At 38.9% G+C, this 14,920-nt stretch overlaps 2 protein-coding genes across 2 annotated transcripts in view; one reads left to right on the forward strand and one right to left on the reverse strand.

Moving 5' to 3' along the window:
• SPATA48 (spermatogenesis associated 48) overlaps nt 1-4,472 on the reverse strand; it is a 67,859-nt gene extending 63,387 nt beyond the window's left edge. The window contains exons 1-2 of the mRNA XM_032642590.1: nt 4,293-4,472; nt 1,293-1,860 (exon numbers count right to left, since the gene is read on the reverse strand). Of these exons, the coding sequence (XP_032498481.1) occupies nt 1,293-1,860; nt 4,293-4,472 (748 nt within the window). The remainder of the gene's footprint in view (nt 1-1,292; nt 1,861-4,292) is intronic.
• A 363-nt stretch (nt 4,473-4,835) lies between these two features.
• The window catches only part of ZPBP (zona pellucida binding protein), a 104,313-nt gene continuing 94,228 nt past the window's right edge, over nt 4,836-14,920 (forward strand). The window contains exons 1-2 of the mRNA XM_032643451.1: nt 4,836-4,970; nt 8,457-8,537. Coding sequence (XP_032499342.1) covers nt 4,844-4,970; nt 8,457-8,537 — 208 coding nt within the window. The 5' untranslated portion in view covers nt 4,836-4,843. The remainder of the gene's footprint in view (nt 4,971-8,456; nt 8,538-14,920) is intronic.

Consider the following 14,920-nt stretch of genomic DNA (forward strand, 5'->3'; position numbering starts at 1 on the left):
TCAGTGAAAACTGTACTATGGCTGTAAGACTGGCCTGAACTCATCAATGGTTCCTTCAATGTGAATTGCATTTGATTCTCAGTAATACCTTATTTCCCTAGATGGTATTTCAAATGGATTATAAAATAATTATTTCTTAAAATGTTATTGGACCTCATTTATATATTTACGTGAACATTCCAAACTAAGGAATTTCCCTAAGCCTACCCGCTGAGGCCACAACTGGAGTGCACATTAAAAGCATAGTTCTTATCCCTTGCTTATCTCTCATCAAATTGTTCTTTTCTTGTTCAAGAGTGGGTATCTGGAGAGTGTGGCTTGGGACCATTATTTTGTGGGGCTTTGCATTTCTACTACCTTTGCCCTGATTCGTACTCCCTTCCTAGTCCCAAGTGCCTATGGCCTCTCTTCATGGAGGAGTGGCAGGAACCATGAGCTTCCACTGCTCCAAAAACAATGATGTCACTGTTCCTCCACACAGCCTCCCTAGGCTTCTGGTCTGTGGCGGGGCACTGCAGAGGAGTGGTGAAGAGGGCGCAGCCTCTTAAGGCTAGAGCAAGCTCAGCATCTCTTGCTATAGCACTTGGTCTTTGCTTTTCCCACATGCTCAAACACGTTAATCTCTTTTCACTCCCTGCCTACGAGGCACATTCCATACAGGAACACTGCCCGTGGATTTCTTCTGGAAGTTTCTCACCACTTCTGGGCCAGGCTTGTGACACCCTCTGGGAGTTCTTACAGAGAAACCAAAAGGTGCAGCAGTCAGTGAGTGTTCATCAAATTCTGCCTCCAGTAATGTGGTGGAGTTATTTATGCAGGGGTTGCCTCTCTTCAGCTCCTGTTCTTACAAGACCCCAAAATTTACTTTCAACTACTTTCGCATTGCATTTCAGCTCCTGTAACCTAACTCTTTGATAATCATCAGCAAATTAATTTTTTCAAAGGACAGAGACAGATAAGGAGGCATGATACACAATTATCAAAGTTAAATATAAATTCCTTTGTGGCAAAATTAGGTTATCTGTGTGTTTAGAATAAATTATCTGACATATACTTTGTGTTGGCCACATACTGATGAATATTTTTTGAAAACCAACTATTTTTTTTACAAACAGGTTTTAAAAAGGCTTATCATCTTATTACTTTTTCCTTACAATCCATAATTTAAAAATAAGAATTCCTTATTTGGTCTTTTACAATTTTATGTCAAATGAACTGCTAAATCTTAGATCCATGCTCTTCTCTCTCATTTGAGTGTTTAAAAATTACAAAGCCCATGTCACTTCATTTACCTCCAAGTCTTGCTCTGATGGAAATGTCTGGTACTGCCCTGGAATTCCATCTCCTGTCTTGTTTTAGTTCTTCTAGTAACATTTTTTTCCTTTTTAATGTCATCTGAAATCCTGTGTCTGGCCTGGGAACTCGATGTTGAGGTTTCACATCACTGAAATCTACCAAGCTTGGTATGGTTCTGCCAATGCCAGGCTTTAAGTCAGCATCACCACCAGGACTCACAAACCCTGAACAGGTGTCACCTAAGGGTACATCATCCCGAAGTGGAAATAATGGATAATCTGGCCCATACGGTGTGGGATAAGGATAGTGTAAATGATAGTCTGGCAGGACTGAAGGGGGATAAGGGTGAAATTTAAGAAAAGTAGGGTTGCCTTTCTTTTCAATTCTGTTACAGTCATGTCTGTCCTCAACTCCTTTCACAAAAGGCATGTTCAGTTTTCGTAAGAGAGCATGATAGTGTGGGTAATCTATATTCTCAACAGCCTTTGTTCTTGAAAGGAAAGATCCTTCAGAGATACTTATCTTTCCAGGTGTGTGCTGTGAATCCATATATACGGCCTTTCTCTTTAAAATTGTGGGTGACTGTATATTAATTGCTTCTGAAGTCTTTCTCTTTATAAAACTCTTATATTTCTAACCACTGACGATTGGTTAACCTAACATAGTTATTGATTTGGCTTTCTCAATGTCAATAGAGTTTCTTCTTTTAAAAAAGTTTTAAGGTAAATATTTTTTCTCCATCAAAGGAAGTAAGGGATCAGAACAGAAAAAACTAAACGAAACAGAGCCCATGTTGCTTGGCAACAGCTAGAACTCTAACACATTGGACCATTTATTAGATACATCATAATTTAATTCTTAGGAAAAACAAAAACAGACTTGTCAGTAAAATCTCCATGACAGTTTCCTCAGCAATGCTCAGGAAAACTGTGCTCATTTTTTAATTTTTCCATAAGTTGATACTTTATGGGTAAATGAGATTCAGTAAAGGGTATAAATAAAGCAGTTAATGAAGAGGCAATATATTTTTTAAAACATATCTCTGATATACTTTAAGTATTTACCTGATAGATATAAAAAAGTACAAAACACACTGCCTATATAAATTGTAAATTTAAATGCAGTGCAAAAAATGAACATGTATTACATTACAGTTAAATCAATGTATCTAATTTTTAAGGAAAGTAACTTGCAATTTATAGTCAAGGTACAGGTTCATCTTTTACGTGCCCTACATTATGCTTACCTACCTTTTTGCTACCATGATGGCAGAGTAAGAGCAATGAAGTTCTTAATCTCATTTCAGGAAACTACAGTAAGTAGCAGCTATTAGCTCAATGCAAAAAAAGACATCATCAATATACTGTTCATTTAAAAGCTCATTTCAACTAGGTAACTTGGTCTTGCACGAAAACTGCTATCAAAGGAATTCCAGACAGTAGAATTTGGGCACAAAAGCTAACACCATCCCTACTGGAGTTAAAAGTGCAAATACGAATAACAGACCCACTTTCTTTTTGATTTTCAGCAATCAGCTTTCCATCTTTAGAATCACACCATTACATTAACTAAGATCTCCAATATTACTTCTTATTCTCAGGTTGAATATTAGGAATTTACACTGCAGACAAGGCAGGAGGGACTGAATTACAGAAAACAGAGATTTCAAGATTTAGCATGGTCTGAACAGTCCTCTCTTGCCCTTTATTCTCTATAAGTCCACAGTCCAAAGTTCATTTGGTAAAAATCATGTTGTGCAGGTTGACTTGTTTATAAAAATTAAAAGGAATTTTAGCAGAATATATATCCAGACAAGTACAGTGATTTATTGGGCACTATTCAGTAAAATTTGTTTACTAGGTGTGCTCAAAGGAAGTGCAAGACCTTGACCAAAATGCTGGCTGGGTCTAAATCATGCAGGTCTCTTTACTAAGACATGCCTGAACAGGCTGTACTCAATTCAAGACTTTATACAGATTAGAAAGGATTCCTAAAGAAGTAAATCTACTCAGTAGAATAAACTGTACTGGATACATTTTACCAATTAGCACATGCATAAAGATAGCCAGAAAACTCAAGAAATAAGCAGAAATTTCAATTTCCTTTGTTAATAAGAACCAAGGACTTTGGATATTTATGTAATCCTTAAGAAATGTCTTCATCCTGGTCCTGGTCCAAAATGAACTCTCCTTCCTTTCTGCTAGATGTTTTCTGTTCTTTTCTTTTTTTAAAAATAAACGGGGGCTTCCCTGGTGGCGCAGTGGTTGAGTGTCCGCCTGCCGATGCAGGGGACGCGGGTTCGTGCCCCGGTCCGGGAAGATCCCACATGCCGCAGAGCGGCTGGGCCCGTGAGCCATGGCCGCTGAGCCTGCGCATCCGGAGCCTGTGCTCCGCAGCGGGAGAGGCCACAACAGTGAGAGGCCCGCGTACCGCAAAAAAAAAAATAAATAAATAAATAAACGGGTTATTTGAATGCTTACTTTATACCAGGAACTATCCCAGGAGTTGAGGTTAACATGGTGGCAAAACAGACACGATTCTAGCTGTGAAGACATAGTTGGTAAAGCAGGCCAGCTGAAAGACAGCAAGGGGTGATGCTCTCTGTGGCACAAACAAGATACATCTGAAGGCATTGATGTGCGAGATACGCCACCGAACAAGCGGGAAGGTGGACTCAGGTGGGTGCTCAGGCTGTCAGTTCGAAAACCCTCGTCTGGAGAGAAGGACACCCAGTGATGGCTTTTGGACCACCTGGACCACTCATTTCTTCTGATTACACAGGGTTATTGGGCATTCTGTCTTCTGTTGCTTAAACTTCATTGTCCTATGTACTTGTACCACCTGGGTAAGATTTACTTGTATCGTAGCTCCCTTCACATGAAGTGAATCCTTCCCACCGCAGAAACGCAGAGTATTCTAACACGTTCTGGCTATAAACGCCCATGTAGGCAGACGGGTGGTTTTATGCATCTTTCTGAACTCAGGTGATAAAAGACCATCTTTCGGGCTGAGCGGTCCATTCCATCTAAGGCTGTTGTCTCGTTTTTCCCGCCCAGCCTCTTCCTGGGGCTCAAGGCCCACTTCCATTCCTGGTGGCTGGACCTTGCATCCATCGCCCAGTTGCGTCCCATAAATCCGTAGGTAGTCAGCAGCCCGACGTCGGGAGAGAGAGGCATTCCTCTCGGGTCTGGACCAGCCTTCACTCCCGTGACCCTCGCCCTGTGGTCCAGAGTTGGCCTCAACACTCAGACTCGGCCAGCCCGTCCCTCTGCCCCGCGACTCTTATGCGGCTCCCCAACTTTCCAACAGGTCCACCTATGCTTTTCCGGGTTGCCTGCGCGACGGCTGGGTCCTGACGGCGGGAGACTTCGCGCCCCCCAGGCCTCCACTACCCGTCCAGCCCGCCCCCCGCCCTGCCGGAAGTGGTTGGCCCTTTTTCCGGCCCCCCTTCCGGTCCGCTGGCTGGCGGGTGGGCGCGAGCTGCCTAACGACCTTCTACGCTGTGTCGGCTGGCGACGGCGGCGGCGGCGGCGGCGGCGGCGGGTGGATGGAGGCCTCGGCCCCCTGCCGAGCGCGGCGGGGCTGGCGGCGGTCCCGGGCCGCGGGCTTCCCGCTCTCCCGGGCCGTGGTGGTCCTGGTGTTCTCCGCGCTGGTGCTGCGGGCGCCCCCGTCAGGTGAGGCGGCGGAGGGCGGCTCCGGACCGCAGCTCCCGGAGGTTTCTGTGTGTCACGTGCGTCCGCTGATGGGAAAGCCTGTATCACTGGTCCCGCTCTTGAATTTAATGGCAGGACTGGGCACATTGATGTCGTATAGACGGGCGAGGTAATTCAAACACCCCACAGCTCAAGGCTTGAGATTAAATTGGCTGTTAACAAGCCCCTTATCAGCCCCCGGGTCCTTTGCCAGCTTTCCACGACGTACGGGTCTCAGGATTTCAGTGTATTTTGAAATGAGTAGACGTCCCGCCGCCTTTCCTCATTTCCCGTGGTCCTGGAGCTCCATCTATTGGTTTTAGCTATAAAGTACAGGAAAGACTGGCAACTTAAAGTTTTGACATTCTGCTGCCGCCGTTTTTTGCCTCCTTTTGATTCAGAGATCCGAAATACTTTCTCATGTTTTCAAAATAGAGTTAAGATACCGAAGGGAGTGCTTAATTTAACGGTCATCATTTAACTAGAAAGGTTTGGCTGCGTTATTTGCGTTCAAGTTTTAGACTTTTTAGAAATAAAGTTATTTTGCGTTCAAGTTTTAGACATTTTAGAAATAAAGTATCTCCCAGAACTGAATCATAGAAAGCACCAAAAGAGGGTTTGTTTAAAATACAATTTGTGCAGAAAAGGGGCAATGACAAAAGAAGCCCTCCAAGAATATGAATGAGGAAGGGCTGCGGAGGTAGACAGGGGATAGGAGGAGAATGGAAAGAATGGAGTGAAGAGACATTACAAAATATGCCAAAGTCCAAAGGTCATTCTAGTTTAAGTAGAGACTAGCTGATAGCTGTTAATTACCCCGTAGGAGAAGGATGCTTCTTGACCACGGCCCATGATCTTATGCTAGGTACGACTCGTGTGTGTGTGTGTGTGTGTGTGTGTGTGTGTGTGTGTTGTCTTTTGATCCAAGAACAAGATCAGGCCTGAGGATATAAGAAGTAGACTAAGAATGCAGTATCTTAATATGTAAGGTATGAATAGTGAAGCAACATTTATGTTGCGTTTTATAGTATATACGATAGTCCATTCAGTTCCTACAAAAACTCTAAATCTGGAATTTAGTCTCATTTTGCAGATGAGAAAACTGAAGCTCCTGGAGTTTTAATTGACTTTCTTAAGACTCGTTAGTGGAAGTTGGGATTTAAATCCAGGTCATCTGACTTTGAATAGCATACTCTTCTTGGTTCTGTACCTACTCTCTGTTAAACAGCAAAGAAGATTTGGGTCAGCTTTGTTGCATTTTTTGTGCTGCTCCTGCCACTTGTCTGTGCACACTCATGTGTCCATCAACATTCACGTTGTTCAGCGAGGACTGAACAACATCAGAATATATCATATTTAACAATTATTATTTAATATTTGCTATGTGCAAGGTACAAGTGGCTTGACAGGTTATTTTTTCTTGATTAAATCTTTTTTTTGCTTGCTGGTTTTTGGCAGAGTCAAAGGATGGCTTACAAAGAGCTCCCCAGTCTGGCCCTAACTTCCTCTTCTGCTTCCCATCCCTGTGTCCCTCCAGGTTAAGGAACATACTTTGTTTCTTCCAGTTTATTGAAGTATAAGTGACATACAGCACTGTATAATTATAAGGTGTACAACATAAGGATTTGACTTACATACATCCATGAAGTGATTATCACAATAAGTGAGGGAATGTCCATCATCTTATATGGGTAGAAAATTAAAGAAATAGAAAAAATTTTTTTTCGTGTGTTGAGAGCTCTTAGGATTAACTCTTAACAATGCATATGTAACATACAGCAGTGTTAATTATACTAATCATTTGTTTATCATAATAATTTATGTTATCATATGGTTTATTACATGCCAAGTATGTACTTATCTTAATACTAGAAATTTGTACGTTTTGACTGCCACCTACTGAATGGGAGAAGATATTTGCAAAGAATATATCCTATAAGGGTTAATATCCAAAATATACAAACAACTCAACATCAAAAAACAACAGTCTAGTTAAAAAATGGACAGAGGATCTGAATAGACCTTTTTCCAAGGGAAGACATACAGATGGCCAATAGGCATGTGAAAAAGATGCTCAACATCACTAATCATCAGGGAAATGCAAGTCTGAAACACAATGAGATACCATTCTCATACCTGTTAGAATAGCTATTATCAAAAAGGCAACAAATAACAAGTGCTGGATAGGCTGTGGAGAAAAGGGAACCCTCCTGCACTGGTGGTGGGAATGTAAATTGACGCAGCCACCATGGAGAACAGTATGGAGGGTCCTCAAAAAATTAAAAATAGAGCTACCATATGATCCAACAATATCACTCCTAGGATTTATCTGAAGAAAACAAAAACACTAATTAGAAAAGATATATGCATCCCTGTGTTCATTGTAGCACTATTTACAGTAGCCAAGATATGGGAGCAACCTGAGTGCCCATCAATAGATGAATGGATAATGAAGATAATAGGTACATACAGTGGACTCCTACTCAGCCATAAAATAATGATGAAATCTTGTCATTTGTGACAACAAGGATGGACCTAGAGGGTGCTATGCTAAGTGAAATAAGAGAAGGACAAGTGCCACATGATCTCACTTGTATGTAGAATCTAAAAAAACAAATGAACGAACATATCAAAGCATAAACAGAGTTATAGATAGAGAACAAGCAGGTGTTTGCCAAAGGGGACAGAAGTAGGTGAGGGAGATTAAGCGGTACAAACTTCCAGTTGCAAAATAAATGAGTCACAAGTTTGAAATGTACAGTGTGGGGAATATAGTCAATAGCAATGTAATGTCTTTATATGATGACTTATCATAACTAGACTAACCGTGGTGATCATTTCAAAATGTATAGAAACATCAAAGCACTATGTTGTATAACAGGAACTAACAAAGTGTTGTGGGACAATTATATTTCAAAAACAAACAAACTCATGGCAAAAGAGATCAGATTTGTGGTTACCAGAGGCGGGATTGAGGGGAATTGGATGAAGGCAGTCAAAAGATATCGATTCTCGATAAGTTGACATAAACACTGATCCTACTATTGAGCTTATAGTCAAATAAGGAAAATTATGTCTGTGCATGAAGAGCTGTAATGCAATGTAGAGTGAGTGTTGCTGATGACGTACTAAAGAGGTAAGAAATGAGGACAAACAGAAGGTTTGAGGGAGGAGGGACTTGTGATTTGTGTCTTGAAGGGTGGGGATTTGGACTTGTTGAGAGTATTCTAAGTGGATGTAGAAAAATCTGAAGGTGAGACATAATAGGGAAAGCGGTGGGTATGTTAATTTCATTGGAGCGTATGAAGGGAATAGAGCTGGAACAGAGATACCAGGTATCAGAGGATATTGATTTATGGCTCCCCTTCAACAAACATCAAATATACTGCGATACTATCCTATTCGAATGTCTTGAAATTTGTAATGAGCCAGATTGTTGATTAATGCTGTTCTTTTTGTTTTTGATAGTGGGATATTTGGCTCAATTACCAAGAGGTATTCACTTGACCCAAGATTCAATGAAAATAGTGGGATCACCAAATTTTCCAGGTATTAATAAATAGATTTTCAGTAATTGTAAGAAAGTAATTGGCAGTTGTTTAAATTTTATCAATCTTTTGCAAAAGGCTAGTGTTCCCCACTTATCCTAGTTTCCTATGGCCCTATTCCTCTATGGAAATGGATTAAAGTTGTTTCCACAGAGTTAGATTCATATAGTTTAATTCTGTTTGCTGTAACTTCTTAAGTATGCAAAAAATAATTATTTCTAAAAGCTGTCTAATTAAAGTTGTCTACAGTGTTTTTGCTTGTTATTGTATAATAATTAAACATAATATTAAATGTATGCAGTTCTTTTTTTTTTAAAGCACTTTTTTAAAACATTAATTAATTAATTTTTGGCTCCATTGGGTCTTCGTTGCTGCACGTGGGCTTTCTCTAGTTGGGGTGAGAAGGGGCTACTCTTTGTTGTGGTGCATGGGCTTTTCATTATGGTGGCTTCCCTTGTGGAGCACGGGCTCTAGGCACACGGCCTTCAGTAGTTGTGGCACACGGGCTCAGTAGTTGTGGCTTCTAGAGCGCAGGCTCAGTAGTTGTGGCACACAGGCTTAGTTGCTCCGTGGCATGTGGGATCTTCCTGGACCAGGGATCCCTGCATTGGCAGGCAGACTCCCAAGCACTACGCCACCAGGGAAGTCCACATGTGCAGTTCTTATGCTAAAACATTTTTTAAATGGGATCTGTATATCATAAAGATTTTGGGTTAATAAGATTTTGCAGTAGTAACGTGAGGCATAGCATCTACAACTCTTTATATATTTTTTAATTGAGGTAAATTCACATGCTTTAAAATTCCTCCTGTAAAGTATACATTCGAGTAGTTTTTAGTATATTGACCAGGTTCTGAAACCATCAGCACTGTGTAATTCCATAACATTTTCATCACTCTAAAAGGAAACATCGTACCCATTAAGCAATCACACTCCAGCCCCTGGAAACCACTAATCTATTTTCTGTCTCCATAAATTTGTCCATTCCGGACATTTCATATAAGTGGAATCATATACTATGTGGTGTTTTGTGTGTGGCTTCTTTCACTTTGTATGATGTTTTCAAGGTTCATTTATGTTACAGAATGTATCATTCATTTTTATGGCTGAATAATATTCCATTGAATGGATATACTACAATTGTGTATCCATCAATTGATGGATATTTAGGAAGTTTCCACTTTTTAGCTATTTTGAAAAGTGCTGTTATGAACATTTCTGGACAAGTTTCTGTGTGAACATATGTTTTCAGTATACCTAGGAGTAAAATTGCTGGGATATATGGTAACTCTATGTTTAACATTTTGAGGAACTGCCAAACAATTTTTCAAAGAACCTGAACTATTGTACTTTGACACCAGAAATTTGAGGATTCAAATTTCCCAACATCCATATTAACATTTATTATTGTCCATCTTTTAAAATTTTAGCCATCCTAGTGTATGTGAAGTGGATTCTCATTGTGCTTTTTATTTGCATTTCCCTAATGGCTAGTGATGTGGTACCTCTTTTCATATGTTTATTGACCATTTGGATGTCTTCTTTACAGAAATGCCTGTTCAAGTCCTTTACCCAATTTTTAATTTGGCTGTCTTTTATATTACTGAGATGGAAGAGTTTTTTTTTTTTTTTTTTAAATATGTTCTGGATACTAGACCCTTATCAGATGTTGGATTTGCAAATATTTTCTTCTAATCTATGGATTGTGCTTTCATTTCTTGATAGTGTTCTTTAAAGCACACATTTTAAACTCTGATAAAGTCTGATTTCTATTTTTTCTTTTGTACTGGTGCTTTAGGAGTCATGTATCAGAAGTGATTGCTTAATCAGCAGCCACAAAGTGTTACTCCTACATTTTCTTGAAAGAATTTCATAGTTTTATTGCTTATATTTAGATCTTTGATCCGTTTTGAATTAATTTTTGCGTATGGTATACAGTAGGGATCAAAATTCATTCTTTTGCATGTGGATATCCACTTGTTCCAGCATCATTTGTTTAAGAAACTTTTCCTTCTCTATTGAATGTCTCGGTGCTCTTGTTGAAGAGCAGTTTGCCATAGATGAATGAGTTTTTTTTTTTATGGACTCTAAATTCTATTCCTTTGATATATATGTCTTTCCTTACACTAGTACCACACTGTCTTGATTGCTGTTGCTTTATAATAAGTTTTGAAATTATCAAGTGTGAGTACTTCACATTTGCTCTTTTTCAAGATTGTTTTGGCTATTCTGGGTCCTTTGAAATTTTGTGTTATTCTAGAATCAGCTTTGGCAATTTTTGGAATAAAAGCCCATTGGGATTTTTATAGGGATTGCATTGAATCTGTTGATCAATCTTGGGAGTATTACCACCTTAACACTCTACAGTCTTGCAATTCATAAACATGGAATGTCTTTTCATTTATTTAGGTGTTCTTTATTCCTTCAGTGATGCTTTACAGTTTTCAGTGTATGAGTCTTCTTGTACTACTTTTGTTAAATGTATCCCTAAATATTTTATTCTTTTTGATGCTACTGTAAATAGAATGTTTTTATCAATTTAATGTTTGGATTGCTCATTGCTACTGTATAGAAATACAATTGAGATTTGCAGATGGGTATTGTATCCTGTCATCTTGCCGAATCATTTATAGCTCTAATTTTTTAAATGGGGGATAGGGGGAATTATTCCTTAAAATTTCCTGTATATAATATCATGTCATCTGCAAATGGAGGTAGTTTTATTTCTTCTTTTACAATCTGCCTATTTTTCCTTGCTAGTTGCTCCAGGTAGAACCTCCAGTTCAATACTGATGTTAACAGATATCTTTGTTTTGTTCCTGACCTTGGGGGCCTGGGAAAGATTTCAGTTTTTGCTATTAAGTTAGCTGTGAATTTTTGTAGATGCCCTTTATCAGATTAAGAGAGTTCCTTCTGTTCCGAGTTTGTTGAGTGCTTTTATTGTGAAAGGGTATTGGATTTTGTCAAATGATTTTTCTGTGTATATTGAGAGGATCAGTGGGTTTTGTCCATTATTCTATTGATATGATAAGGTATTACATTGATTGATTTTTGTATTTTGAACTAGCCTTGCATTTCTGGAATGAATCTGAGTTGATTATGATGTATAATCCTTTTTCATGTTGCTGGATTTGGTTGCTAGTATTTTGAAGATTATCATGTACATATTCATAAGGAAAAGTGGTCTGTAGATTTCTCGTGTAGTCTTTGTCTGATTTTGGTTTTAGGGCAATAGTGGCTTCATAAAATGAGTTGGAGTGTGTTCCCTCCTCTTCTATTTTTTTGGAAGTTTGTGAAGTATTGTTAATTCTACTTGTTTGGTAGTATTCACAAGTGAATTCAACTGGTGCTGAGCTTTTCCTTGTGGGAAGTTTTTTTATTATTCAATCACTTTACTTGTTTTAGGTCTATTCAGACTTTCTATTTCATTATGGTTTCTGATGAGAAGTAAGCTAATTTTATTGAAGACCATATTATGTAATGAGTTGCTTCTGTCTTGCTGCTTTCAAGATTCTTTGTTTCTGGGTTTTCACAGTTGATTATGATGTGCCTAAGGTGTGGATCTCTTTGAATGTACCCTAGTTTGAGTTCATTGGGCTTGTTTGATGTGTGGATTTATGTTTTTCATCAATTTTGGGAAGTTTTTGCTATTATTCCTTCAAATATTCTTTCTGGCTCTTTCTCTCCACTCTTCCATGGGAGTTTTATGCATATACTGGCATGCCTGATGGTTTCCCAAAGGTCTCTGAGTACTGTTGATTTATCTTCACGTATCTTTCTATTTTTCTTTTTCTCAGATTGGATAAATCCCACATTGATGTAACGTAAAGTTTGCTGATTCTTTCTTCTGTCTGTTGAGATCTGCTATTGATTTTTAACTGTGAATTTTCATTTGTTATTGTACTTTTTAATCTGGAATTTCTCTTTGGATCTTTTTTTATAATTTCTATCCCTTTATTGATAGTTTCTATATGGAGAGATATCGTTTTCATACTTTTTTAGTCCTTTAGGCATGATGTTCTTTGATCATATTTAAAATAACTGATTTGAAGTCTTTGTCCAGTAATTCCAAAATTTGACTTTCCTCAGGGACAGTTTCTATTGGTTGCTTTTTTTGCTGCCTGTGACTATACTTTCTTGGTTTTTTGCATGACTCATATTTTTGGTTGAAAACTGGAGTTTGAAGGGAATATTATGTAGTACTCTGGAAATCAGATTCTTCCCCCTTTCTAGGTATTTATGTAGTTGCTTTTTGTTGTACAGGCATACTCAGAGATATTGCAGGTTCAGTTACAGGCCATCACAATAAAGTGAGTATCACAATAAAGTAAGGCACATGAATTTTTTGGTTTCCCAGTGCCTATAAAAGTTATGTTTACATTATACTGCAGTCTATTAAGTGTGCAATAGCATTTGGTTAAAAACCAATATATGTACCTTAATTAAAAAATACTTTATTGCTAAAAATGCTAACCATCATCTGAAACTTAGGATTGCTACAAACCACTGATGGTAAAAAATGCAAAATCTGTGAGGTACAGTAAAGCAAAGTACAGTAGAATGAGGTGTTCCTGTAGCATTTGTTTAGTGACTTTTCTGAACTAATTCTCTTTAAATTCTGTATTCCTTGTCATGTGTGGCCACTGAAGTCTTTGCTTAGTTAGCTTAGTTAGGCTAATGGTTCAACAGAGATTTCATTAAACACCTGAACCAGTTAGTCTCCTAATATTTTCTGAGAATCCTTGTGAGCTTCTCGTGGCTTACCTTAAACATTTAGCCAGGCAGTTGACAGCTCCACCATATCCTTCACTTTCTGCTGTACAGAGGCTCAATTTCAGCCAGAGGTGAGAACTTTAAGGCCTCTCATTCTTTACTGAGCATGCCCAGTCTTGGCCACGTGGCCTACTCTGTGCATGCACATGCCCTTCTATTTTCCTAGGAACGTGTCTGAAGTTTTCAAAGCTCCCATTGACATGTCATTACCCAGCGTTTCCTCTTAAGCTTTTGGTTAAGCTGATGTTTACTCCCACTGCTTCAGGCATTTACAAAGTTAAGTGGCAAGCTCTAGTTGTTTTTGACAAAGACTCTTGGGGAAAAGGCTTTTTACAGTGGGTGTGCTCCAAGCTAGGTCGTGTAAAGATAGCTTTGTGCATGGTGTCTTCCAGAACACTGCCAGAAAGGTGAAATAATGACAATTCTCTGGGAAGGAGGCACTGAAGTCCATCTAACCCCATCTGCCCCTCTAGTGGCTACCAGGCTGCTGGTTCTAATGGGAATACAGCAACTTAAAGTGCTACAAGCTCACTGTTTTTACCAGGTGTATTTGCTAGGGGTATGGTAAAAAATTACCACAGACCTGGCAGCTTAAACAACAGAAATGTGTTGTCTCACAGTTTTGGAGGATGGAAGTCCAATCATGGAGGCTTGGGTGGGTCCTTCTGAGGGCAGTAGGGCAAGGACCTGTTCCAGTTCTCCTTCCTTGGCTTGGAGATGGCCATCTTCTCCCTGTATCTCTTCACATTGTTTTCCTCTGTGTTTGTCTGTGTGTCCAAATTTCCCCTTTTTATAAGGACACCAGTCATATTGGATTTAGGCCTACCCTGATGCCCTCATTTTAACCTGGTTACTTCTATAAAAACTCTATCTCCAAATAAGTTCACTTTCTGGGGAACTGGGAATTAGAACTTAACCATATGACTTTAGGGAGAAGCATAATTCAGGCCATGACACCGAGATTCAGTTGTTTTTCCTGAGTACATTTTTCCTGGGTGCTGTAAGTCTTTGATTAATTTCCAGAGTTCTTAAAATGTTGATTCTAACAATATGCCATTTTCTTATTACCTTTATCAAGGGGATGATTTTTGGAGTTCTTTACTCTGCCATTTACACTGATATCACAACTTTTATCACAGCTTTTGTTTTAAAACTACAGCTTTTAAACCTAAATTATAAAAGTCATGTATAACTAACTTCCCTTTTTATTGGATGTGCTTAAATTTATCCTTAAAATGAATTAACATTTCATTTAAGGATAACAACTGAATCTCAGTGTGATGGACTGAATCATCCTTCTCACTAAAATCATACGTTTGAGTCCTAATCCTCAGTTCCCCAGAAAGTGAACTTATTTGGAGACAGCATCTTTATAGAAGTAATCAAGTTAAAAATGAGGTCATTAGGGTAGACCCAAATCCAATACGACTGGTGTCCTTATAAAAGAGCCAGTAAGTCGTGCTGAGGAATGGCACGTTAATACAATAAGCATTCATTAAAAGTAGAAAAAAGAAGAAACGTTTAAACTGAGGTGAGTAGGAAATAAAATAAGAGGAGAAATTAATGAAAGAGACCAGAGAAGAATAATAGATTGAATGGAACCAAAAGCTG

This window comes from Phocoena sinus, chromosome 9 (assembly GCF_008692025.1).
Source record: "Phocoena sinus isolate mPhoSin1 chromosome 9, mPhoSin1.pri, whole genome shotgun sequence".
NCBI classification, from domain to species: domain Eukaryota; kingdom Metazoa; phylum Chordata; class Mammalia; order Artiodactyla; family Phocoenidae; genus Phocoena; species Phocoena sinus.